Source organism: Neltuma alba, unplaced genomic scaffold (assembly GCF_004799145.2).
Source record: "Neltuma alba isolate B1F8T4 unplaced genomic scaffold, ASM479914v2 tig00011248_pilon, whole genome shotgun sequence".
In the NCBI taxonomy this organism is placed as follows: domain Eukaryota; kingdom Viridiplantae; phylum Streptophyta; class Magnoliopsida; order Fabales; family Fabaceae; genus Neltuma; species Neltuma alba.
The window spans coordinates 23013-50191 of NW_021635965.1; the positions used below are offsets into that span (position 1 = coordinate 23013).

The following is a 27179-nucleotide window of genomic DNA, read 5'->3' on the forward strand; positions in this document are numbered from 1 at the left end:
GAAAGTATCGTTTCCTGCATTACAAAAGCCGCATGCATATAAAACTTGACTAATTAATTACTATTATTTTAGTTAAATAAAAGAATCATTGTATATGCTACATAGTCTTAGAGAGAGATTGGGAAACGTGTTATATATAATAAGCCCTGCCTAGTTATGAAACGCAAGCAATTAATTAGCATTAGTATTCACAAGCAGACAAGCCACACAATTATGGCCCTAGCGGGTGCCTTCCTGTCCAATCCCTCCTTCATCTCACTTAATTGTAGAAAACACAGCAAACCTGGAGGGACTCTTTCATATCGCAGAATTAATGGCAATCTTAATAATTTCCCTCCTTCCTCTCATCAAAGAAACTCCGCCAATTACCAGCCTACCCCCTGGAGTTATGACTTCCTCCAGTCCTTGAACAATGGTTATACGGTAATTCATCACCCCCTTCTTTTCTTGCTCAATTAATTCACGACGTTATTATATATTCACCATGTTCTATTACTGTATATGACATGCAATTAACAATACTTAGCTTGTTGTTATAGGATGAGAAGTACGATGCCAGAGAAAGGAAGCTGCTGGAGGATGTGAGGAGGATGATCGTGAATCCCAATACTGAGCCATTGCCAAAACTTGAGCTCATTGACGATGTCCAACGCTTAGGTCTTGGCTACCGCTTTCACAATGAGATTAAAGATGCTCTTCATAGTTATGTCAGTTGGGAACAAAAACGTTGTCCAACAAAACAGTGCAGAAGGCTACATGAAGCTGCTTTAAGCTTCAGACTCCTCAGAGATCATGGCTATCGTGTCTCCCCAGGTAGAGTAAAGCTGCCAAAACGGATCAGGCTTCAGATTGGGGGATGTATAGAGTAGTCCAAGCCTGGATATAGTTTCTTCCTAACATTTAATTAAATTATTATTTTGTTTTGTTTTATTTTGGGGTGGGAGAACATGCATGCCAGTAAACAATAGATCATTAAGGATTCATTAGACAGACGTACAACCACGTGAATACTTCGACCAATAATTACTTTAGTGCGTAGGTGGGACGGAGGAGGTTGATTTAAATTCATCTCAGGGATTTATAATCTCTAACATATGGAAAGTGTTACCTCCGATCCTTAATATAAAACCCAGTTCACTAATTCAAAAAGATTAAGAAAATTAGTTAAGTTAGTTGTTTGTAATAAATATGTGTTATCTTTTCTAAAATACTCTTGCTAATCATGTGTATTAGCTAAAACTACAATTTAATAAAACTTTTAATATGTGCAACTATTACAATACAAGGAATACTTTAGAAAAAATAGATAAATATGAAAGACAAAATAGATTGAAGTTTTATATTTAGTATCAAATTGATAGTAGTTTAGTTCTTATACTAAGGGTGAGAGGTAGTATTTTTTAGTATAAAGTTGTTAACAACAGTATATATAGAGAGATAGAAATCGATCCGGATCCTCTATTTCTCTTCTTATTGTCCCGTTAAATCACGGGATGATATCACAGTATCTTAAAAATTGAGTCAAGTAGTTTAATTATATGATTTTGCTACGATGCTGGATGCTGCTTATTAGTAGAAATTTTTTAAGATTTATTGTTTTATTACTCAGTTCATTTATTGTGATATTTGAATTTGATTCATTGAGCAAGGGCATACGATCTTTCATGGCAACATACAATGCATTCCTCACAACTAAAATGCTTAGAACTGTTAACCTTTGATATTTGGAACACTGGAGTAGTTGATGTTGGTGAGTTCAAATCAAAGGTTTGGTTTGATTTAGTTTTGGATATTTACGGAACATGTTGACACTTTTGTTTTCATCTACTTAATTTGATAATTAGTGAAAATAATGAAACCAGTCTATTGCCCGCAAGTTTAAAGACTACTGAACCTCAATTTCAGAACTGTTTTACGGTAAGTGGGTGCTATATGGGTATGGCTCTCTTAGAGAGATTTTAATAATTACATCTCGCACGAGCTAATAAACTAAACTAAACAGTGTGATATTGGAACATAAATAACGCAGATATATTTGAGAGTTTCAAGGACCAAAACCGTAATTTCAATGCATGCCATAGCAGCGATGTGAAAGGGTTGTTAAGTCTGTACGAGGCAGCATTTCTGGGGTATCGAGGAGAGCACATTCTTGAGGAGGCCAAGGTCTTCACAACCACTCACCTCAGCGACATGTTGAAGGAAATTATAAGCAATGATCATTTGTGGGGACAAGCGATCCGTCACGCCCTGGACCTTCCATTACATCGCAGAACACGAAGGTTAGAGGCGAGATGGTACATAGAAGCACATGGTAAGAGGAAAATCGCAGACAAGGTCCTTCTCGAAGCTGCTATACTGGATTTTAACATAGTACAGTCAACACTTCAAAGGGATCTCCAAGAAATGTCAAGGTTCGTTGGTTTATTATATTTGTTTCCCTATACGCATATGTATAGCAACAACCAATAGTACGAAGTCAAAAAGAGAAAATTGGGTTCAAATATTGATATATGTAATTAATCATAGCTGGTGGAAGGCGATGGGATTGGCATCAAAGTTGAGCTTCAGCAGGGACAGGCTAATGGAGTGCTTCTTCTGGGCAGTGGGAATGGCGTCTGAACCTCAGCACAGTGAGCTCCGAAAAGCACTAACCAAAGTCACCTGTTTCATTACCACAATCGACGACGTCTATGATGTTTATGGCACTCTGGATGAACTCGAGCTTTTTACAGCCGCTGTTGAAAGGTTCATTGTTTTCTCCTATATTCGAATTAATTTATTTTATAGATATTATTATTTTCGTTGAAAGCTAGATACACATATTAACATACATACGAGCAAATATCATGTGATGAATTCTTTTTTGATGTTTCAGGTGGGATATCAATGCGATGCAAGATCTCCCAGAGTACATGAAAGTATGTTTCCTAGCTTTATACAACACTGTCAATAAAATGACTTATGAGGCCCTGAGAGAGCATGGACACAATATACTACCCTACCTCACCAGAGCAGTGAGTGCTCCACTGGAACGACTCTTCACAACTTATGCAAACACATCGATGTTAAATACTATTTCCGTGTGAAACTAAGTGTTTGTTTTCTTAATTATTAAAGTGGGCAGACATGTTAAGAGCATTCCTGCAAGAAGCCAGATGGTCCCATGACAAACACATACCATTATTTGATGACTACTTCAGAAACGCATGGGTTTCAGTTTCAGGAGTAGTAATCCTCATCCATGCCTATTTCTTTCTCAATCACAATTTCTCAAAGGAGTCACTTCAATCCTTGGACCCCCACCATCGCCTCTTGCGTTGTCCCTCCGTTATTTTTCGTCTCTGCAACGACTTGGCCACATCGAAGGTGGTTAATCCATTCTCAATCTCAATCCTCTGTTGTCATTTGGTTTATCCATTCTCAATGTTTTTGCAGGCGGAGTTAGAGAGAGGTGAAGCAGCAAACTCGATAATATGTCACATGCACCAGAGTGGGGCCACTGAGGAGAATAGCCACAAATATGTACGTAGTTTGGTGGACGAGGCTTGGACGGAGATGAACGAAGGAAGAGGAATGGAGTCTAAATTTTCCAGAGCTTTTGTCGAAACTGCAATGGACCTCGCCAGAATTTCCCATTGCACCTACCAGTATGGAGATGGGCATGGAGCCCCAGATTCCACATCTATGAACCGCATTCGATTATTAATTGCAGAACCCATTGAGCTCCCTGAGAATAGATAAGTTTGGGAAAAGGGAAGAAATGGGCATTGAAGAGTGAAAAGACACACCATGCATATCTTAAGCCCAAGCTAATGCTATCTCAACTTTATTATATACTCCTCCGGTCTTTAATATAGGACCCAATTCTTGAGTTGGTTTTGGTCCTAAATATAAGACCCACTTCCTATATTTATCAATTTTCTCTAAATTACCCCTATAAATACTCCCTCAACTATGATCAAATAGAAGAGGGAGAGGGGATATTAAGAAAGATGATTATGGTGTTTTAGGAAAAATGTGTCACTTTTTTTATACTTAACTAACTTACCTAACTTCCTTAATCTAATTAAATTAGTTAAATGGGTCTTATATTAAGGACCCGAGGAGTATTACTTATCAAGCCCAACTATATTGGATATAAATCTTCCCATCTCAATTCAAACACACGTATCTAGGCATCCTAATAAAATGTGTATGAAAAAAATGTATTCATTAGTGAGAATGACCTAAATCAGAGTACGTATCAATGCTCTATATATATATAAATTGTAGAGTACTGTTAATAATCGGGTTGTTTTTTCACCAATAAAGTTTATAACTGGATACCTTTTCTTTCTTCTTCCAATTTTCCTTCTTCTTTCGATATCATATAGATAAAATTAAGCGTATATGTTAAGACCACTGACTGGAGTGGTTGAGCTAGGTTCAATGAAGTCCTTCCTCAGGGTAAGTCAGAGACAACAGAAAAGGGAGTCCGATTTTTATTGAGAGGCATAATAAATGTAGTCAATGAATACATGTTCCATTCATGCATGGACATCAATATAAATGTTCATAACCACATTACTAATAAATTTAAATAAATGCATTGCGACAAAATAAATTGAATTAAAAATTGTCATGAACAAAAAAAATTGTTCTGATTAAATTAAAGTTGTAATTGTTACGCAATTTTTCTATCGCGTGGATAGGGCAAACAAGGAAGGAATGCAACTTTATTGGTTATTTACATACCAATGTACGCAGACTAACATTTAGCTGTGCCTGTATTCTTAAACAATAGAGACATCGAATTATTTTTTTTATTCAGGTAAACATATGAAGGTTGAAACCACTTATTTCACATAGTAATTTGGATATACTCCCCCCCCCCCCCCCGCCCCATCCCCACACACACACACACAGTTCTTCCTTCCATCTGAGTTAGAAAACTAACTTAGGATGTAAAGAAATTTCCTTTAAACGTTAAAATAGTGAAATGAGGATAACAGTTATCGTAAATACTACTTCTAGTCCTTATTATAAGAGTTGATTGATTAATTTTAGTAGAATAAGAAAATTTGTTAAGTTAGTTATTTATAATAAATATGTATTGTTTTTCCTAAAATACCCTTGCTAATTATGTATATTAACTAGAACTATTATTTGACGGGATCTTTAACATATATATATCTACTACAAGGACTATTTTGAAAATAAATAAATAAATGTAAAAAAAAATTAATTGAAATATTATATTTAAGACTAAGTTAAAAGTGAAACTAACTTTTATATTAAGGATTGAAAGTAGTACTATTTAGACATTATGTTTTAGTGTAAAATAAAACATAAAAATAAAAATTAATGAATACGACAAATCCTGCAAGAATAATGGATCGAACTTAATTACAAACAAGAATTAACAACGAAAATACAAAAATGTTACATTTTAGTACGATTTGGGTCTATGTTCACCACGTACATTATATTGACTGAATTCGTTTGTTGATGAAAGAATTCTATGACCTAAGATGGAATGATTGTGCGTATGTCCAATATAAAACTTTCTTCCCCGTATATTTGTATGCCAAAAGTAGACTTGTAATAATTTCGTGTGTTTTTCTTTGAAACACACTAATTTTTAACTGGACTCGAACTCACACAAGTACAAGAATGAACTAAAGTTATAAACATCAACTAAAAGACTGAACTACGTACGAATCTTGAAGCCACCTTAGAATGAACTAAAGTTATGATGAACATCAACTAAGAATAAAAATATTTAAAAGTGGTCATAATTAGAGCACAATTTTTGTCATATTCATTCATCAGGTACACCGTATGAACAAAATGCGTTTCTTCTATCAAATTCAGGGGAGAGAATCTGATACATGATAATTTGTCTGTATCCCACGGAGCTGTTTTGAATATTAACCAGACACATTTTTTTCTACACATATATGTTAATGCTTATGTAATATGCCATTTGTTGTTGCGAGAAATTATGTAATTTTCAAATATTTATCATTAAAACCATCAATATATAAAATTATAAAAAAGAAATAATAGGAAAATAAAAAATGCTTTGTGAAATCACTCATGACGTTATTATACAAAAATAAGGGGAGAAAAAAAGAAGAATAAAAAAGAGAGGAAAAAAGGAAAAGTTATGTAATGCATGAAAAATGAAGGTGAAGAAAGGTGGAAGATGATAAACGCTTCTATGGACGAAGGACTGAGCATGGAACCCGGACCGAAATGCTAGCTCCGCCCCTCTCTTTTCCTTTCCTTTATATTCATTCCCTCCTTCTTCTCTCCTACGCCATTCCCTTTGGCCCCTCTCTCTCTCCCCCTCATACCCCATTTCTCTCTGCAATCTCCATCTCTCTGTTCTTCATTCCTCACTACAAAGCACAATCCCGCACAACCTTTCTCTCTCTCTCAATCCCAGTCTTTTCTTTTCCTTCTTCCTCTTCTTTTCTATCTCTCCTCTCTTCTCCTCATTCTAGACTTGGGAGAGGAGAGAAATTAGTCTCAATTAATCAAACTATACCCTTCGTTGACGCATTAGACGACAAAGGAGAGGGAAAGCAAAATAAATTCGTCTGTTTTTGAAATATGCCGAGGATGATGCACAGTGAAGACGACTTTAGAGACGAGGTTGAGGACGAGGCGGTGGAAGCGACGAACGCAGAGGCATCGAGAGACGGCGAGGCGAAGCAGAGCATGAAGAAGGGGCCGTGGACGGCGGCGGAGGATGCCATTTTGATGGAGTACGTGAACAAGTACGGCGAAGGGAATTGGAATTCCGTGCAGAAGAACTGTGGGTTGACGAGGTGTGGCAAAAGTTGCAGGCTCAGATGGGCCAACCACCTCAGGCCTAATCTCAAGAAAGGTGCTTTCTCTCAGGAAGAAGAACAGCTCATCGTCGAGCTTCACGCCAAGCTCGGAAACAAATGGGCTCGCATGGCTTCCCTGGTATTAACCCAGTACTGTATTTTCATGCGCATGGTTTTTTTTGTGCAGTTCTTGATTGGTTCATTACACGTTTGTGTGAATGTGTGTGCGCGTGTATCCGATGCTGATGTTTTATAATTCTAAACTATTTTTCCAGCTTCGGTTTTTCCCCCTGTTTTTATTCAAGTTAGATCTATGGCGGCTGTGAAGGAAAAGCCATTTGTGTTCCTACTCTGTCTATCTCTTGCTGTTTTTCATGGGATTTTTGTTCTTGTTGATGCGGGACACTTTTATTAAAGGAGACTTGTGCGAGAAGATGTTCTTAATCAACTCACAAAACCCACCTAATAAAACCAAAAGATGATCTCATTTTGTTTACTTTTTGAACTTTCAAATGAGTTTCTTCGCCGTTTTTTGTGTTCTTATTATCATAATTCGATTAATTTCGTCCCCGGGTGTCCTCACTCTTTTTACACATTCTTTCTGGGACCCACCTCATGAAGTTCTCATTTCTCGCTTTATAAATTGTTTCTCTGTGTTTTTCAGTTACCTGGGAGAACTGATAATGAGATAAAGAATTTCTGGAACACGAGAATGAAAAGACGCCAGAGAGCTGGGTTGCCTCTGTATCCTCCAGAACTCCAAGAAGAAGCTTCTCTGCATCATCTTCACCAAAATCCGCAATACCATGCACCACCACCTCACCATTCTTCTTCTTTCTCATTTTCTTCTCTCCTATCTTCTTCCTCCAACAAACGCCATAAGCTCAGTCGCCAGCTAAACAACCTTGGTTATGATATAACTTACGACAGAAGCAATCAACACCATCAAAACATCGGCCTGCCATTACTTTCCTCTGTTTCTCCAAATGGGTTTAGTTATTCCGGTGGTACGATGACAGAGATCTCTTCGACCCGATCGGAAACGCCTCCTTCTTCCTACAGTACTGGTGGGGTTCATGGCTTGATGGGAGGTTCCACCATTAGTCCTGGACTTGACTACCATGAAGTTGCACCATTGTCATCATCAACTGAAGGAAACAGCGGGCTTTTGGATGCTTTATTGATGGAGTCTCAAGCCCTTTATGATTCTGCTGCAGGAAGGAAATTATCCTTGAAGAGGAAACGAATTGCAGACGAGGAAGACAGAGACACTGAACAATTGGATTCCGATGGGAAGGATAATAGTGGTGGACTCCAGAGGGATGATTTAAGCTCCTCTCAATTATCAACAGGTATATATTCATTCTTGTTTGTGTGGTAAGTAAGCTTTCATTTTAAATCTGCTCCATGCTTGGATTACGGTAATTTTACTCCCAACTATTTGCTTACACAGAGAAGAAGGCATCATCAGTTAGGGATAACGATCCATTGGAGGAGATGAGTTCCATGGACGATGACTTGTTTAGCCTGTTGAACAATTTTCCGTCAGAAATGCCAGTGCCTGAGTGGTACCGAAGAGGAGAAAGACAAGCACTGGGAGTTGAAAATCAACAAGAAGCTTCCCTGGGACAACCTAATCAGCAAGTTGCTTGGACCCTCGGAACCTGTTGGTCGAACGACCTGCATAGTATATGCTAAATACATACATACATACATATATATATATATATATATATATGCTTCTTCTCTAAACTTGGAACTGAAATGGTAAATGACATAGTATATATACAGTGCAAGATATTGGCACAACAGGCAAAAAAAAAAAAAAAGGTTGGGTTGTGTACTTGTGTTAGAATATAGAAAGGTAGAGAGAGTATATATGGTGTACATGCTTGTGGCGGTCGAAGACCAGAACGAATGACATGATCATATGATAATGTTGATTAGGTGGGTTACATAGGTTTGGAATTAGAGGCTGTACTAGGATTGAGGTTGATCTAGAGACAACAAATCTTCCCTCACCCCATTTAAGCGCTTTTCGTACGTTTGTAGATTTGTAGAGCTTGCGTATGATATCTATACATATATCTATAGACAAAATGAGCTTGTAATGAAACAAATATTTCATTTTGTGAAGTTAAGTTTTAGAGTTTTGATTTTCAGCTGCTAATAAGTTGGCGGATCGAGATGTGTGTGTCGACCCATGAAGATATATATTAATTTATTATTAGAATTTCATAAAATTGAGAAAAAAAATTGTGATTGGCCAAAACTGTGCTTGGTTACATTTTTTTTTCTCTTTTGTCTTTAAAATAAACTCGACTATCTGCAAATAAATACACATAATTACGGTTCCAGAACCACGATTACACATAAGGGAAATCAATCTCTTAATCAAAGAATATATTGTATTTCATAGAATTTTCATATCCTTAGCCATGTAAATCATACTCCTTCGGTCCTTAATATAGAATCTAATTATTGAGTTGGTTTTTGTCCTAAATATAAAACTCATTTTTCATACTTATCAATTTTCTCTAACTTACCCATATGATACTTCCTCAACAATAATTAAGTAAAAAAGAAAGAGTGGATATTAAGAAAGATGATGATGGTGTTTTAGGAAAAATATGTCATATTTCTTATAATTAACTAACTCACCTAACTTCCTTAATCTAATCAAATTAGTTAAATGGGTCTTATATTAAGGACCAAAGGAGTATATAAAATTTAAATTAGGAATTTTTTTGCCATCAGATTTAAATTAGGCTACTGGTTGTAGCCATTATGTTTTAGTAGAAAATAAAACATATGGAAGCGACAATTAATGAATACGACAAGCCCAAGAACAACACAAACATGAAGATCGATGTGAAGGCTGTGTCTGAGTCTTAGAAATTGGAACAATATTACAATAAGAAATGGATTATGTGTTGAGTTGAATGATCACTTTTCCGACATTAGAGCTTGAGAATAAGGAAGCCAAGCTGTCCAAGAAGCTCTCGATTCCGTGATTGATTTGGATCTTAGTTTTGATCTTGCCTTGCTTCATGTAATCCTCCATTTGTTTAGCGAATTCTCCAAAACATTCCCAATATGAATCCAGCACAAAACCCTCCATCTTCACCTCCTTCCCCACCATATTCAATAGATTCCTTATGCCTCTTCTTTCTGTCCAAACCTGCACCATGCATACATATATATATATATATATCTCATCAAAATAATTACACTTTAATGCAGGCTCCGGAATGAAAGCTTAATTATGATTCATTTGATTTACCTTATTATATTCGGAAATCATCCCGCAGAGTGATATTTTGGCGTGCTTGTTCACGTGGTTGAGAACGGCTTCAAGCATCTCACCACCAACGTTGTCAAAGTAAAAATCAATACCATCAGGACAGTACCTGCAAATTATTTTATTGTTATAAGTGGCAATTGAATCCTTAATTAAGATAACTATATGTGTGTGTGATAGATGTCTTGTTGAGAGAGAGGAAAAATTGGAAAGAAAAAGAAAAGAAAAGAAATATACTTGCTCAAGGCAGCATCAAAATCCGATTCCTTACGGTAATTGAATCCATCATCGTAGCCAAATTCCTCCTTGATGAGCTTCACCTGATCACAGACCAGTCGTTTGACATTTCCTCAATGATTCAAATAACGAGAAACGGATTATCACGATCATATATATCACTCGATTAATTGATCCAAATGGGTACGTAATAATCATGTAAATAGAACTAGAGTGCTCAATAGGTTAGTACTAGTATACCTTATGATCAGAGCCGGTGCTTCCGATGACCCGACAGCCTCGGAGCTTAGCCAATTGGCCGGCGCAGGTTCCGACGGCACTGCAGGCTGCTGATACGAACACATTGGATCCTGCCTTTGGCTGTCCCACCACCTCCACACCCACCCACGCCGCAAACCCCGGTACTCCTATAATCACTCAAATAATTGATATGAATAGTATGTAGTGTATATACAGAGCAATTATTAATGACGATCTTTTGCTGAAAGGCCACCTAGAAAATTGAGATAGTCTGGCAATGCAATCCCGTTGGAGGGATCAATTTTCCGAAGGAGATGAGACGATGTGACGCAATACTCGGCGATCGGAGAAGATGGATTCAGAACTATGTCTCCCTCATTGTAATCACTGTCCTTTGATCCTATCACCCTTCCTATCCCGAACGTTTTCATCACCTGCTTTCACAAGCCAGCATGCACGCCATGAATCTCAATTCTCAAGTCTTCTTGTGAGGAGAATAACATCACACACACATGATACAATGAATGCTACTGAAAATGAGTATAAATACTAAATATATAATGCTCGCCTGGTTAAGCGGAAGCTGGGGGAAGAAAAGCCCATCGTTTGTTCCAGTGAAGGTGGCGCGCAGGTACGGCTCCACTGACAGGAACATCAGCTCAATTGCCACGTGGCCGTCCGGGATAGAATCTCCACCCAGTGATACTTGAAAGCTTCGGAGCTTCAGATGTTCTGAGGTCGGAACACCTTCCGGGCAATACGCTGCCACTTGCCATTCTCTGCTTTCCACCACATGATGGTCTCTCATTTCTTCTTCTTCCTCCGTGTGCTGTATCAACTTTGGCCAGGCCAGTGATCGAGATTTCAGAGACTGGCTTGGTCTTTATAGATCATACAACCATGCATCTTCTCCAAATCGTGATCTTATTCCAACAAAACAAAAAATCCGGCTTCTTTAAGTTTTTTCTTTTCAAATTAATTGTGTGTGTGATGCCAATTGGTGTTAGTATATGTTGTACATTCATTCCCACAACTCTATATCTTAGTCATAAATATGAAATCTTTGAGATTTTTCTTCCCTTGTTCTATCGGCCTGAATAGCACTGATATATTTCTTTCCTGATTCTACTGGCATAATCTCGGCAATCACTCGACATTTACCATCTTAGCAATTAGCATTAAAAGAAAGATTTCGATTTCAAATATTGTCCGTACTAATTAATTAAATTTCGTCAAAAAGAAAAAACAAACTAACTAAACGAAAGACTTTTTCAGCAGCTCACACTTTCATATTATTGAAATGCAAAATAATTTAGGAGTAATGACATTTCTATAAGCACTCAAGAGTTCTGCATTTTAATATCATTTCGGTAACAATTAGTATTTCTGTAAAATGCTGTCCAGATAGAAATTTCGGTATTATTACGTCAGATGTTTTGCCTAAAAGACATCTGCATCAATATTTTTTTTTTTTTTTGGGGTCCAATGCATCAGTTCATTATATATGGAACCAACCACTGATGTGTCCAGCGCCCGGCAGAAGTTTTAATTTCCCTATAAATCATGCAGGCAAGACGATGTGCTACAGTCACAATAAGAAAATTGTTGGGGAAGATAAAAATATCCTTGAACAAACGCTAGAAGGAGGGCTTGAACCTCCGACCTTGTGGTTAACAGCCACACGCTCTAACCAACTGAGCTATTCCAGCTGTCAGTATTGGCTTTTCGTATTATTAATTTATTGGCAACTTCGAACAGCTCCCAATCTTTCCCCCCTGAAAATGAAAAGTGATGCGTGGGTTTCCAACATCTCTGTCGTTCCAAACGTCCCCTTGGCGGACTCCTCCCTATACGGAACTGGCTTGCCTATTTGATTCCCCCCTTCCGTTTGAAGTTAGTTTAGTGCTGTATAAGAAGTAAGGAAAATTGTTTTAAAGTCCAATACATAATTATTAAAGGGTAAAATTAAAACCAACAAAGCAGCTTACAATACTATATTTTAGTATACAAAATAATAACTTCTTACGTGTTATTAAGACTTTTTTATGGTTATCTTTTTTTGATTGGAACCTCGTAACAATTCTTCTATAAGATTTGAGATGAATTACTACTCCGTTTATTCTTTTTAATATTTTTATATTATACTAAAATTGAAAATAAATAGCAATGTAGCCCAATTTCAAGGCAGAATCCTTGACGGTAGTCACAAAGACCCCAAGTAGGGCACTCCTTGTCCTTGGGTTCAGCTGGTAAAAAAATCGGACTCTCCTACAATCCTAGAGTTAGTCAAAGCGCGGGGGGGGGGGAGGTATTCAAAATCAACACCTCAGATCGTAACATGTGGTGATCTCTCATATGGAGCCCTCCCCATCCCAGTTGAAGATATGGTGCAGGTAGGATTGAAGTCAAGGGTTAGTTTCCTGCCTTTGGATCGTGAGTAAGTTCCTAAAATTTCTCTCACCAAAAAAAAAACCAGAAAAAAGAAAGGACCCCAAGTAGGGCTGAGCGATGTGGAGGGCAGGAGGGCCGAAACCAACTCCAAAGACCTCTATGATGGGCTATTTCTAGTTTCCATACTATCAGTATCTTTTGAAAAAATTATTCGCTGGCCCCATGCAAAAAATCACATTATAAAAAATATGTTTAAATTATTCAAATACTTTGAATTCCTATCCTTTATTTGTAAATAAGATCTAATAGACATTTACCAAAATGTTCTTAATTATATATTAAAAAAATCCTTCCCATCACCTATCAGATCAAAGGCAGGTTAACGACACAAGATCCGTATTTGACCGGGTGGCCAAAAACTATGAAGCAAAAGAATAAGAATACAATTGAAAGTGGATAGTGAGCCACGACGGCCGTCATAACGATTACTTCTGCAGGATCAGACCTAAAAAAATGTCATAAAACAAAAACTCCTCCATATATTACATCATATATTGTAAAATTATTTTTAAATCCCATCCATACACCCTTAATATCGTAAGGTTGGACCTAGCACCCCTTTATTTGAAAGAATCGAGGATGACGCCTCCATTGACGGATAAAACAATTTTTCATATTATACCTCTCTCTCCCCTTTTTTGGATTTTTCTTTTAGGGGTGGGTGGCTGCTGGCTGGGCAGGAAGGGCGACGCGACCGAAATCTCATGATCAGAGATTAAACCCAATTGAACTATACAAATTTCATCCGTTTAGGATTAGGAATGAACAGAGTTCTCAAGTTTTGGTATTCATAAAGATAGTCATCATACACATTAGCAACTTCAGCAGAAATAATTCAAACCGGAGAATTTACAACTAGAGCTAACTAGTTCGAGGTCGCTTATTCCTTCTGAAAGTTGGTATACACATGGCTGCTGTTAGGTATTATTCCATCATCCCGAACGTGTTCTCCCCGCTGTAAGTCATGTACAGGAAACCATCTTCATCCTTATTTTCCTCATAAATTGCAGACATCATAGCAGCTGCATCAACACAAACCAACTGCTCAATTGACGAATTTCATCCCATTTGGTATAAGCACTGTTCAACACAATAAAAACTGGAAATTCCAATTAACCTCACCAGTCGGAGGTAAAATGTTTTTGACGAAGATAAAGATGGCCTTCTCAGGGCTCAGCTTGATTCTCTTTCTCACAACATACACAAACTGTCCAACAGTCAGATCAGCAGGAACCAGATACCTACACTCGTCCGGTAGCAACTAATGTTGATATCATGTCTTAAGAGAGGCATAAATCAAAAGAAAGGAAAGGGTTTTTTTTATGATATTCGTGGGACAGCAAAAGCAAATACAGATGCAAAATAATCGAATGTTCAAATAACTCTCAAACCCCCCGGGGGGGGGTCTAGAGGTACAGTTGACAAGAAAATGTAAGACCAAGTTAAGATAAGCATTTGTCAACAAAAGTACATTCCCCTGTCCCGCATCTAATCTTGTTATTGATCTTCCTCATATCTTTAAGAATTTTGACAAACCGTCGATGTAGGGGAACAATGGGGGAAGAGACGCAGATTGAACTCAAAATTTTGCACCCCTGCCACTATACTGCTGAAAATAACAGAGAATGCAGACCCTAGCCTCCATAAAGTGCTTATCAGTCTCACTTTCATCCCAGCTCAACCCCAAATATACACAAGATTTGCAGGTTCAATAACTTTTATTAATTTGATCAATGAAATAAACAGACAAAGCAACATAACAATCCAGCAATACGAATCAAAACCATTCCATCTGAACGCAAAGAAACATGATTAAAATGGCTCAAGCCAGAGAAAGCCTAAGTGTTGATGAGTAGAAAGGTGTCAGTATTGTCGCATCTAAATATATAAATCACATGATGCTCAGAATTTTAAATAGATGAAACATGGCAACACTTTCCTGGAAGGCAAGCAAGAAAAAAATAATAGGAAGAACACTAGAAAGAAAATGAAGGTTCATATATCACGGCTAAATTAAGTCAAAGGGGAAATAAAAAACAGAGAGAGAATCTAACTTTTTCTTATCAATTTCAGGAACGTCACTCTTTTCAGCCCTTTCAACGATAACCTACACCAAAATAATCAACCGGACTAAGAAGCAAACAATGAGATAATGGGTGAAAGGTACAGATTTGATGAAGGCAAATCTTACCGGTATCCTATCAGGATACTTTTCTCTGATGCGAGCAGCTTCCGCCTGCCTCCTTTCTGGCAAGCAATGCTTGAACATATCAGATGATATAAGATGGAAATAAGGGGTAAGAATTCAAACTCATATGCACTTGGGTGCGTTCGTCGCTAAGACATGCTGACTTTCATAAAATTGATAGTTGATGAGTGCAACGTGTGGGTGTTTGGAAACCAAGTAAAAAAGCACCTTTGCGCATAAGAAGGCACTTAATAGAGTAAAAATTCCAATCCAATTTTTTTCTCAATCAGAAGGACAAATACTTCACGAAACCCCAGAAAGATACTACTAAGCATACTTCAAATTATTCTGATTACATTAAATTCAGAAGCCCTAGCCAACAAGGGAAAAACCTCGAGCCTGAAGTTACTTATCCCATGAAGTATACGATACAACTTACAACCATAACGATGAAAACTAAAGAATCAGAAAATTAAAATGAAGAGGGAAACAAACCAAGGGGGTGTTCCATCTTGAACGAACTCTTAGCCATGGCAACAATTCTGCAGCAGAAAAGAGGTAAATATCTAATCAGTAATTAGGGTTAACCATACGCTCAATGATCCGACGGAACAAAATTCCGCAAGAAAGAAAAGAGAGAAACCAACTTCACAGTTGGGAAAGAAGGAAATTCGTACCCGCGAGTGTGGAGAAGATAGAGATATAGAGGGTTCAAGATCCCCAAAACGAGATGAACAAATTCTGCCGGGGCGCAGCGGAAATCTTATTATATACTTACCTTTTTTATATTATTTTGCCTTTATTTATTGGGAAAATGGCATCGGGCGTAACTATTAAATTAGCAGATGCCAAAAATCCTAAAATGTTAATGTAAATTATTGGTTTTTTAATTTTAATAAAATATAAAAAAATAATGTATTTACATCTAACTTTTGGTATGCCAATGATTTATGTACACATAAGTTAAAAAATTTCAAAAAATTAAATAAAAAAATCTCAAAGTCAGAAATCTAAAGGTCACAATGAAAATTATTCTCAATTATCATTTTTTTTCAATTCACAAGGGGTAAGTCGTGATATTGCACGACCCCCGTTATGAAAAAGGAATAATTGAAGATAAGAATGAAATGAAAATGGATTATAGTTGTAAGTTTTCGTAATTACTATTCTGTCGTCTTCATAATTGTGGGGTGCATGACCCAACGAGGAAGCTTCATAAATTTGCAATGAAGACAATGCTAATGCCAAAATTTCCTTCGGCGTCTCTCTCTCTTCGGCAATTTCCTTCATAGGTTGCTTGCCATTTTATTTATTCAGCAAAAAACAAAAAAAAAGAGGGGAAAAAAAATACGTATAACCCAAAAAGCTGTGCCTCAAGGTTGAAAGCCCAATCCATCCAACGGCTGACCCAATTCACAAGTCCATCAACCTTTGACAAAGAAATCCACACAACTTACTAAACGACTGCTGCTAATAACTAATAGTACCTCCAATTCTAATTATAAGAGTTGATTGATCAATTTGAGAATATTAAAAAATAAATTAACTTAGTTATTTGTAATAAATAGGTGTTTTTTTCCTAAAATATCATTACTAACAAGTCTGGTGGCTAAAACTCCTATTATTAGAAGGTATACCTTAGAAAAAAAACATAAATATTAGAGATAATGTGAATTGGGGTTTTATATTCAAAACTAGAATAAAAATCAAACAAGATCTTATATTAAGAACCGGAGGTAATATTTTACTAAAAACCCCGTGAAAGTTGGGTCTAACAATTTTTCACAGTGTAACCAACCCCAAAAAAAATTACTAAACGAATATATGCTCATCTGTAAAATCTAATTGTTGAATTGATCTTGATCCTAAATATGATATCTATTTATCATATTTATTAATTTTTTAAATTATCCATATTGATACTTTGTCAACTATAATCAAGTAGGACATGAAGGAGGATATTAAGAAAAATGATTATGGTATTTAAAAAAAAACATGTCATATTTTTTACAATTAACTAATTTATCTAACTTTCTTCATCTAATCAAATTAGTTAAATATGTTTTATATTAAAGATGGAAGGAGCATTACTGTTTTTAAGTTGAACATATCACCATTTTTGGTTGGATGGCTTCACCTGTTTCGAAATATTCAGATTAGTTTTAACTTAATATTCTGTCTTGGAAAAAATTTGATTACTCGAATGCCTGTTTCGACATCATTTTAGTGCAACTTATTTATGGTTTTTTTTTTTGGGGGGGGGGGGTTGTTTGTGGGGCACAATATAGGAATTGCCCTATCAACTTTTTGCGCGCAGACACTAACCTAGCAAATGTAAGAATCATACGGAGTTAAGAGACACAAAACGAAACGAGCGAAGTGAATTTTTTTTGCCTTGCCAGCCAAAAAGGAATCTTTTCTTTTACCAGAACTTAGAAAATAAAAATAATTAATATCAGATCATATAAATTTTGAAAGCCAAAAGCGGTTAGACATATATAATTTATTGCATGAAAAATAAGACATATATATTATCTATGATATTTTGATCATCTTCATTAATCATTTTTTAATCTTTTTTCAGTTTGAACATGATGTGATATCATAAAATGATATGAGTTCAAGGAATGGAAAAAATTTTTGTAATAAATGGAGAGAAGTTTCCCACTAAAAACTTGCTAGTATTTTAATTTAAGTTACTCACTAAGTAATATTTTTTAACAGCGACTTTTTTTTTTCAAATTAATGTTGAAAACAGTGCAATATTTAAATTTGGAGAGAAGGAACAGGGGAGAGGAGTAATAAATAAGAGGAGTGAATCTCACATGCATTGCCTGGCCCCCCCTGCCTATCTCTTTGTTCTCATCAAAACAAACACTAATGTCTGTATCCCCTGCTGCCTATCTTCCACTTTCCATAACTCCATGTCCTTCTCTCCCCTCCTTCCCCTTCCATCTCTTTTTATTTCTTTATTTATTTCCCCATCTTCTTAATTTACTTTATCCCATCAATCTCTACTCCACAAAACTTGCCTTCTGCGTCATCACTTGTTTTCTTCTTCTTTTTCTTATGAACACGGTTTACTACACTCACAAAGAAGAATTATGACTTTAAGGCGGCAACTTGATTTACATCCATTCACTGGAACTGAGGCAATTTGATATGGTGAATTAAAAACCAGCAAAACAAAGCTAAAATCAAAACATCATGCCTTGGCTGTTACTAAAGCTTTTTAGTACAGCCCCCTCGTACGTTAGTTAATGAGCGTCGTTGTACACCATTTTCTACAAGGAAATGCAGACAGAAAGCCATGTGTGAGAAGAAACAGGTCTCAGTGATGCATCAATGGCAGGAAGTAATGGAATATCTGAACCTACGAAGTGCCTCGTGAGAGGATGGGCATCATGACGATGACTAAAACAGTACCAGAAACCCAAAACCCAGAAAGAAAGCAAAGTCCCTCTCTGTTTCTTTTTCTTCTTCCTCACCTCGCTTTCTATTGCAAGCATTAAATGCAGATTGAAATTTGAACAGAACCAACATCCCCTCTTCCCCCACCCCATATTCCATAAATGCTGCCTCATTAAAATCCCCAGATTTGTCTCCTCTGACAGTCGTCACGATTCCTGTACCCTCCCTCCTTAAATTAATATTCCCAACTTCCTTACTTGCTTGGTTGTTGGAAAATTTAATGCCACTTCTTTAATGCTACCCATATTTCCTTCTTTATAACTTATCACTCTCTCTCCCATTTCTTCTCCGTTCATGTTCGTCTCCGTTTGCTTCATTTGTTTCATGCTTCTCTGGGTTTGTTTTATTTGAAGCGTTGTGGTTGAGAAACAAGCCAGTGAGAGGCAAACATGGCGAGCAAGGGGGTTAAGGGGACCCAGTTCAGCGAGATATTGGTGCGGTTCAATAAGAAAGCAAGGTTCAGATAGGGGTTGGACCCTGTTTTTTGATTGAGCCGTGCCAATATCACGTGCCACTTCTCCTACAACCCCTCCTATATTCAAAGCTCCAAAAGGTAGCCTCCCACTTATGTTTCTGTTGATGTTTTTCTCGACCTGCTTAGGTATATTAAGAAATTGATCCTGCCTGAAGGCAAAGACAATTTTGAATTCACTTAGGCCTTTTTGTTTGTTTTCATAAAGTGGAGTGAAAGAGGATGGAGCGGAATGTGAAACCTAAGGCCAATTTGATTTGTGTATCTGTCAAGTAAAGGAGTCTTTTGGTTTAGCCTGCATTCCTAACTTGTTCCAATTATTATTATCTTGTCTCGCTATCTGATAGTACCACAGAGATTGCAGCTTACTGCATATTACTACTCCAGCATTCAGGTGATAGGAAAAGGAAAGAATCTTCTTTTTACTGAACTAAGTATTAATATTATATAGTTCAAATCTGAAGCAAATCTCAAATAAGGTAAGGTTGCAGCCCCACATGAGATATGAGAATCTGAGCTCTTCCAAACATCTTTGTTTTGGTATTTTCACTTTTACAGTAAGATAAACGTTTTCTTTTTCCTTTTCAGAAATGGAGTTGCTTAAGGCATACATATATGAAGGCATGATGCTTATCATTACTTATTATATTTCTTTCTAAAACAATGCTATGGGTTCGATTTGCTGAAGGGGTAGCGGTTTAGAAATGGCGTTGCTGTAAGTAAATTGTGGACTATATATAGCACAGTAAGTTCGGAGCAGAAAAACTCATCAATGGAAGAAGCCGTTTCTTCTACTCATTTCCAATTATGATCACTGGGTAGGCCCAAATGCCGATTCTCCTTCGAATCATGCGAGGCAATCTGAACTCCTTCTTGCCAAATCTTAAATATTTTAGGGTTCTTAATCTGTTCATTTAGTTAGGTCTCTTCCTTTCCTACAATGCAATCATTATTGTTGTTGTTTTTGTTGTTATTTAGTAGTGCTAGATGTTTTTTTTTTTTATTTGAGGAAAGGTTTCTCTTTTCAAGATTTAAAGCATAAACGGTTTTTGCCTCAAAAGTATTTTCAGATACTTGAATTTGTATTTTCTGCTTTGCACCTCATTCAACAACTTGTTGGTACATAAAAGTATGTTTTAATTAACCTATATAAAGGATCCTAAAAAGTCTAAGTAAAGGAGACTCCTTAGAGGCCATGGGTTTTGAAACTCCTCCCATCAGAGTTTAAACATTCGTACATGAGGTCAATAGTTTTTGTTTGCCACTCTAGTTCTAAGTGTAAATCAGTCACAGTTGTAATATGTTTAACGTTTGTTTTTTAAATTTTTTTATTTAATTCTCATTATATTGGAAAAGAAAGAAGGAAGAAATATGATTTGGAAATATTCACTTAAAAAAAGAATAATTTGTAAATATAGAAAATTTTTAATAAATATAAAATAAAAAATTTTCTATGTTTCAAATGACTTGTATTAAGAACAGTATATTTTTATTCTTTGATTCTCATTTTCTAATGTGTTTTCTTAAATCGTACGCGACATTAGTGTTTGGTATTCTGATATGTTAAATATTTAAAAATTATGTATGAAACATTTTAGTTTAAAAAAAATGTTACCAAATTATTTCAATAAGAAGTTTAAAATTTTACATTTTTGTTTACTGCGTTGAAAAAAATTATTATTTTTAAATAATCGAATATCTTCGAACACATCAGTGAAGTTGGAGTGTGGAAATCAGTCTGTAAGCATGCATACGAGGTTGCACTATTTAACCATCTCTTATCTCCACCTTCCTCATACTGTAAGTTTCTTCCCCTCCCTCTTCTTTCTATCTTCGATAATTTTCTTAAAATTGTAGTTGAGAATCTTGGTTTTAAACAAAATTCAGATACATTCCTTGTTTTTTTCCCCATAAAAGAAAGAAAGAAGGAAAATAAAAGGATTGAGGAATCTGGCCATGTAAATATAGGAGAGGTTATTAAGAGAGTAATACAAGAACTTCAACCTTGAAAAACAAGAAACCAAATTGAGAAGATATCTACATTTATTTCTTAGGAGCTTGACAGCCATGGGATCTATTATTAACATACAAAGTGGCCCTTCAAGCATTAAAGAATGGGCAGTGCTCAGTGACTGACTATCTTGGTGCTTCCTCATTCTGGCTGCTGCCATGGTCAATCTCCTCAAGTAAAATATTGAAGGTCCATGGAACAACCCCACACAATCTCTCTCCCCCTCTCTTTCTCTCATCTAATAAGATATTTCTTTATATACTCAGAAAAATATATAAGGGATCAAAAAAAGAAAAGACAAAATCCTGCAAGCCTAATAGATTGCTATTCTGATAACCTATCTTCCGGAGATCAGAAGAATTCCGAGTCTTTGCCTAGAAAGAGGCACTCCATAAGGCCTTCTCGCCTTCTCCACACCGCCGATGGACCTCTTTGATTCTTTCAGCAGACCTGCAAATGCCGCTGCAGGTCCAATCAAATGAAGCAACACAAACGTTGCCTGCTTGAGCCTTCCATTCACAATCTGCAGAGAGCAAACACAACTCAAGAATTCACATTTGCTGTACAAACAGGGTATTCATGAGCTTTTGCAGATGATTGTAATTAACGTATCAGAAGAAACCTTCACCTGGTGGGGTGCCACAGCAAAGTCTTCTATCATCTATATGCTCCACATCAAGTCCTATGAACCAAGCTCCGAGTGAGACATCCTCGTTGGCATACTTGTGAAGAACGTGCCTGAGACAATCATGGACATATAAGAACCATCAAAAGCTCGAACTTAAAAAGCAACAACATTGATACAGGAACCATGGTCCATAATCCTATGAAATAGTTGGCGTCTCTGTATAATTTACAACTGGTGTATGTATAGCAATAAACTAAAACCTTCTTCTGAAATTTAATTTCAAATGATCATTTTTGTTTTTCCTCTTAGTTTCTGGGGAGTGAGGGGAAGTAGGACTTACTGGTTTATTGAAATATACGAAGCCAAGTCTTTGGAAATGGCATACAATTGACCTGTGGCATGACGGAAGTACCTGTTTCCAGCCTCGCCAAATTTCCAGTATTCAGGTTCATGGTACCTTACCCCTCTGGGGAACAGATTAGGCAGGTAATAAGCTACAATTGAAAAGGCAAATTCTATCTTTCGATGGATAAAATGAAGATAAGAGAGAAGTCTCACTTTTGATTAAGGACCGGTCCAGATTTCATGCATCCAATGTATATTCGAGGTTTTGATCGGTGTCTAACTAGAGTTTCTCCTAATGTTGCTGAAACACATTAAAAAGGACGCCCGGAGAAAACATTACGGATACTTGCTAAATAAGTAAACTGAAACCTATGTCCACTTTTTTTTAGGTATAAAGCCAGATATTATAACTTTCTTGAAAAACTTTACATACCAATGTTGACATGAACATCATCATCAACTTTAACATAGAAATCAGCATCCCACAAGTTAACAGCAGTAGTAAAGTATGTCTTTGTCTTGGCTGACAATTCTAAGTATCCTTCGACATGATCCTGCAGCATCAAAGCACAAAAGTTTGAAAACCTGACACTTTTTTTTTTTTTTTTTTGCTTTTTCTCTTGTAAGACTGACCATGTCATCTTATATAGTGATCGCACAAGAAGGATCATAATATATTAATTACCAGCTTCAGGAAGTCTCCATGCTTTTGGTCCTCTGCTTCAATAGCTCTGTCCAGAATACCCCCTGATGTAGCACTTGGTGAGGAGAAGAAACATGTCAAACTTATGATTCATTCGAGAATATCCAAAACTAATACTGTAATTGATTTAACAAAAGACCTCAGGTGGAAGTTCCTCATATTGTTATGGGATTTGAATTGCACAATTCATTAGCTATTGACTCTTAATTTTAAATAGGGGAATTAAACCTTCCCCAAAGCTTGTAAAGTAAATCAAATGGAAATTATGCAACAAAAGCATGAAGAGATGCAATGGTTACCTGTGGCCAATGACAAAACGGATGATAATGCCCTTCTCTTCCTCCAGCTTCTTCCTTTTCTCACCTATTGTCCAGATTGTCATAAGAACCAAACATCAGAAATCACAGTCCAAAACAGGAACAGATTAACTTAAAAAACTAATTAAAATGTAAGACGAAAAGATAAATTCAAGAACCTTGTGGCATCCAAGTTGCACGAACTGAGTCTCTTCTTTTCCGGCTGCTAAAAGCAGTGTTAACTCCTATAACCATTAAGTACCTTCTCTTGCCAGACGGTTGAACTATCTCTGAACCTTCCGATACAGGAGCACCACTGCGTAAAGACTCCTGAGTTGCCCTTGCTGCCGCCAATTCCATCTCTAGATTTGATATGGTCTTGTCCAAAGTTCTACATTCAGTATCAACACAAGATTTTGCACTTAGAATGATGGCAAATCAGCCTAACAATAGCATTATGAGGTTAATAACTTCCACTTACTGTATCGCATTATGAGTCTTGGAAACTTCTCCTAAAACGTCCTTAGAATCTCTCTTCACTTCCTTCTCACGCAACTAGAGGAAGGATCACAGAAAGAGAAACCAAATATAGGTACTTAGATGATAGACACATGATGATTGAGTGGATTCAAGTAACAAAAAGAACAGCTGTGCTTACATTCTTGGATTGCAACCCTCTGAAACTACGTTCAACTTTTGAGCTTCCATGGGCGTTAGTCGAGCTAGTCCTTTAGGTTCAGGAATAGCCCACATCCTATATGGATCATTTTATATATTTCATAAGAAAAATAACAGAAAAACTCCGGAAACCAGTCTTTATATAATAGAATGGAGCATAAATACAGGCATCGAATATGCACTTCTCACTTGATAATCAAATCAGAATTTCGTCTGGAATCTTTATTTTTTTCTCCCAGTTCAATCGCTTCCATAGAACCATCTTATGTTCATTATGACATAAACACACTAGGAACCAGAGAAACAGATGGCTAATGTACCTCTAATTACGTTGAACTATGCATAATAATTAGCGAGGCTGCCAAGGCATATCCGAAAATTAAAAAAATCCATCCTTTCAGGAGTTAAAATCGGGGGAACGGAAGATGGTTGAGAACATGTGTACAGTAGTTGAGAATAAATGGTAATTACTTTTTAACCATTGAAAACGGTAATTAAAGTTGCGGATAGATTTATCAACATGAGTATTGCGAACCGAACGAATTAAACCATCAGAAAATTGTTTGTTAGAGAAAGAGCAAAGGAGTTCTCGGGCAGAATTGACAATTGACTCATAACTGGTAGTCAATCTTGCATCTTGAACCTCAAAGTAAAAATTGACGTGGTTTTGATCATTCCAAGTGAATTCAGATCTATACCATTTTTCCCACGAGCTTTGGCAAGAATATGGAGAGTATGTAAATCCATTTTGTGAGCAATAAAAACTAAATCGGGATTTATTGGAACATCGAAAAGAAAACAAGATCTTCAAAATTCAGAAAGCCCCGCAAGTAAGTAAATAAATTAATCCCTTGAAAACCAGAATAAATAACGAAAATGGCAACACAAGTTGAAGTCATTTAGTGCTCAGTATCCACACAAAGCCATAAATAAACAGTAAGACGAAACAAGTTCTTGATAACCCGGAAGAAACTATCTTTCTTGAGAGAAAGATCGGAAAAAGTGGGGAGAAGGTACAATAGAGATAAGTTAGAGACCTGTTTGTGAAGAACATCCCAGCACAGAAGCTTGCCAGGCAGAGGAAAAGTGTCCATTTTTGAGATATGACGCTTTTAGAATGGAGCTCTCCTCTGGCTTTCCAGCTCATTTTTCCGGCAAATTTTCTTCTGACTTGGAGCTCGTCAACAGGCAAATTCCATGAGCAATACAACCAAATCCAACGAATAGAAGAGCAGAAGGAGAAGAGGAGGAGGAAGAAGAATTGAGGGGGCGCAACAGGGAAGGAATCAGAACAGAGAGAGTGTTTTGTTTTTTAATTGATGGTTGGTTCCTTTCTTTTATGCTTTGCTTTGCCTTGCTCTCTCTCTCTCTCTGTCTCTCTCTCTCTCACTGCTTTCTCTCTCTTCGCAGGTAAGGGACGTTTAGCAGAAGCGAGGAGACATGCTAACCGCCCGGTTTTATGCTTCTAAATTCATTTTGTTACATAAATAAATAAATAAATTTAATGGCCAACTCTCTTGTCTTATACTCCTCCGGTCCTAATTATAAGACCCAATTGATTTATTTGAGGAGATTAAAGAAGTAAGTTAAGTTGGTTATTTATAATAAATAAGTGTTGTCATTCCTAAAATATCCTTGCTAATTAAGTATATTGGCTAAAACTATCATTATTAGAAGGATTATCTTGAAAAAAAATACATAAATATAAGAGACAAAATGGATTGGGTCTTATAATTAGAACCAAATAAAAAGTCAAATTGAGTCTTATAATAAAGACCGGAAGAGTATATTCACTAATCGGTCATTTTTCTCGACTCTGGTGTGGTCTTGTTTCTAATAAATTTCTCCGGGTCCTATTTTTCCCCTTATCAGATGACCAATATTTGCATAAAAGGCAAAAACAAAATATTTGTAACTAGCGGGCCCTCAGAATCTTTTTAACATGAAAATGTTTTCTGATAAATGAAAAAAAATCCACTAATTTCATCCCTTTAAAATCCAAGAGATTCAACATGTGTAGAGATTTTAAAAAATAATCTGAGCTTACAAAAATATTACTACTATAACTGAACTACTCGTATCATCTAAATTAATAAGAAATTGGCCAAGTTGAATTCATCACAATGGAAATTTACAATATCACAAATATGTTTTATAGAGATCATATCATATTTATTGTGATTAACTAGTTTTGGAAGTATAATAATTTGATGCAAACCTTCAAAGCCCCCTTGTGTTTTTTTCCCCTCTCCGAATGCGTGTGAGATTTCTTTATCTTGGATGTGTAAATGAGGATGGCTTTATGCGTGAAAGAATATATGTGCTAGCCGTGAATTTTTCCTTTTTTGTGTGAATATCTTGGGGACCAAAAAAAAAAAAAAAGAGAGAGAGAAGCTATGGTTGAAGAATAAAGGAGAAGAAGGGGGGAGGGATCCAGATAGAAAGGCGGACCAAGTTGCTATAGAAAGATTCATATGCACCATGTTCCTAAGTGCCGAAGAATTAATGTGGCCATCAGCTGTCCTCTCTCATTAAAAAAGGTCAAAAAAAAAAAAAAAGGGATTATGGATGGAGTCAACCTTCTAATACGTGGTTGACTGTTAACACTTAACGATCGTGGAATCACCGACACATTGCATTGGTACGATTGCCAGGACAATAATCTCAATTTTTTTGTTTTGCCCCTAATCATTCATTATTCGCAAGATGCGAGGCATAACGTCAGTATCATTAATTAAAATAATACCACAAATGCAGGCAATCATGCTATTTATGAGTTATAAAATTAGCAACATATTTTAGGACTTTTTTAACTGACAATACAAGTCTCTATAATAATAACAATAATAATAATAAAAGGTTCATGCTTAAAACAGCATTAATTTAATTTTTGTGATGCTTCTTTTAAATATTGTTTGGATAAGATGATTGCTAGCTATGTGAAGTAGCCGAGGGGTAGATTGCTTTTGATACAATACATAGAAAAACAATTCAAGCACGAAAAATAGAAAGTCCTTTTTTCCCAGACTATTTAAAAAAAGCATTCCCGTCATCTTGCCAAATATAAACAAACGTAACCCGAGCTTCCTTCTATTCTGACCAAATTTGTTTTTGTAATTTTCTTTTAACAATGTTGAACCGTGCATTATTTACATTTTTATATTTATTAAGCAACCTGTGCAATTTTTATATCATTTATGTATTTTTTTAAATGAGTCCAATATTATACAATAAGACTCATATATCATAAAATTAATTTTTTAAGTCATTATACATTTAAAATTATTTTCCATTACATATCATTATAAAAACTTCAATTTTACTGAAGTGACTTTACAAA

General features: G+C 36.2%; 4 protein-coding genes, 1 non-coding gene and 1 pseudogene across 5 annotated transcripts; 2 read left to right on the plus strand and 4 right to left on the minus strand.

Moving 5' to 3' along the window:
* Window positions 1-213: 213 nt before the first annotated feature.
* On the plus strand, window positions 214-3781 carry LOC114762940 (tricyclene synthase TPS4, chloroplastic-like). Its single transcript, XM_028952538.1, has 7 exons — window positions 214-423; window positions 540-813; window positions 2030-2411; window positions 2527-2745; window positions 2876-3014; window positions 3118-3366; window positions 3436-3781. The coding sequence occupies exons 1-7, from the start codon at window positions 214-216 to the stop codon at window positions 3739-3741; spliced, it is 1779 nt and encodes a 592-aa protein (XP_028808371.1). The 3' UTR covers window positions 3742-3781.
* A 2816-nt stretch (window positions 3782-6597) lies between these two features.
* LOC114762941 (transcription factor MYB101-like) lies at window positions 6598-8516 on the plus strand. Its single transcript, XM_028952539.1, has 3 exons — window positions 6598-6957; window positions 7483-8170; window positions 8272-8516. Exons 1-3 carry the CDS (start codon window positions 6598-6600, stop codon window positions 8514-8516), a joined length of 1293 nt encoding a protein of 430 aa, XP_028808372.1.
* Window positions 8517-9744: 1228 nt separating this feature from the next.
* Window positions 9745-11404, minus strand: LOC114762942 (2-alkenal reductase (NADP(+)-dependent)-like). The gene is made up of 6 exons (XM_028952540.1): window positions 11165-11404; window positions 10850-11030; window positions 10597-10763; window positions 10357-10439; window positions 10102-10228; window positions 9745-9999 (listed from the first exon to the last, which is right to left on the minus strand). Exons 1-6 carry the CDS (start codon window positions 11402-11404, stop codon window positions 9745-9747), a joined length of 1053 nt encoding a protein of 350 aa, XP_028808373.1.
* Window positions 11405-12231: 827 nt separating this feature from the next.
* TRNAN-GUU (transfer RNA asparagine (anticodon GUU)) lies at window positions 12232-12305 on the minus strand. Its single transcript has one exon. It is a non-coding gene; the product is annotated as a tRNA-Asn (tRNA).
* A 1452-nt stretch (window positions 12306-13757) lies between these two features.
* Window positions 13758-15982, minus strand: LOC114762938 (autophagy-related protein 8A). The gene is made up of 6 exons (XM_028952535.1): window positions 15913-15982; window positions 15731-15777; window positions 15239-15294; window positions 15102-15154; window positions 14170-14288; window positions 13758-14069 (listed from the first exon to the last, which is right to left on the minus strand). The coding sequence occupies exons 2-6, from the start codon at window positions 15765-15767 to the stop codon at window positions 13972-13974; spliced, it is 363 nt and encodes a 120-aa protein (XP_028808368.1). The 5' UTR covers window positions 15768-15777; window positions 15913-15982; the 3' UTR covers window positions 13758-13971.
* Window positions 15983-21119: 5137 nt separating this feature from the next.
* LOC114762936 (probable beta-1,3-galactosyltransferase 2) lies at window positions 21120-25237 on the minus strand (annotated as a pseudogene).
* Window positions 25238-27179: the final 1942 nt, after the last annotated feature.

Coding starts and splice junctions, on each gene's coding strand:
- LOC114762940 (XM_028952538.1), top strand. CDS start 214: ATGGCCCTAGCGGGTGCCTTCCTGTCCAATCCCTCCTTCATCTCACTT. Junction 2,746..2,875: donor TTTACAGCCGCTGTTGAAAG/GTTCATTGTTTT, acceptor TTGATGTTTCAG/GTGGGATATCAATGCGATGC. Junction 3,015..3,117: donor TACCCTACCTCACCAGAGCA/GTGAGTGCTCCA, acceptor TAATTATTAAAG/TGGGCAGACATGTTAAGAGC.
- LOC114762941 (XM_028952539.1), top strand. CDS start 6,598: ATGCCGAGGATGATGCACAGTGAAGACGACTTTAGAGACGAGGTTGAG. Junction 6,958..7,482: donor GGGCTCGCATGGCTTCCCTG/GTATTAACCCAG, acceptor TGTGTTTTTCAG/TTACCTGGGAGAACTGATAA. Junction 8,171..8,271: donor CTCCTCTCAATTATCAACAG/GTATATATTCAT, acceptor TTGCTTACACAG/AGAAGAAGGCATCATCAGTT.
- LOC114762942 (XM_028952540.1), bottom strand. CDS start 11,404: ATGAGAGACCATCATGTGGTGGAAAGCAGAGAATGGCAAGTGGCAGCG. Junction 10,764..10,849: donor AGACTATCTCAATTTTCTAG/GTGGCCTTTCAG, acceptor GAGTGATTATAG/GAGTACCGGGGTTTGCGGCG. Junction 10,229..10,356: donor TTTGATGCTGCCTTGAGCAA/GTATATTTCTTT, acceptor AATAATTTGCAG/GTACTGTCCTGATGGTATTG.
- LOC114762938 (XM_028952535.1), bottom strand. CDS start 15,767: ATGGCTAAGAGTTCGTTCAAGATGGAACACCCCCTTG. Junction 15,155..15,238: donor AGTATCCTGATAGGATACCG/GTAAGATTTGCC, acceptor ATTTTGGTGTAG/GTTATCGTTGAAAGGGCTGA. Junction 14,289..15,101: donor CCTGAAATTGATAAGAAAAA/GTTAGATTCTCT, acceptor GGACGAGTGTAG/GTATCTGGTTCCTGCTGATC.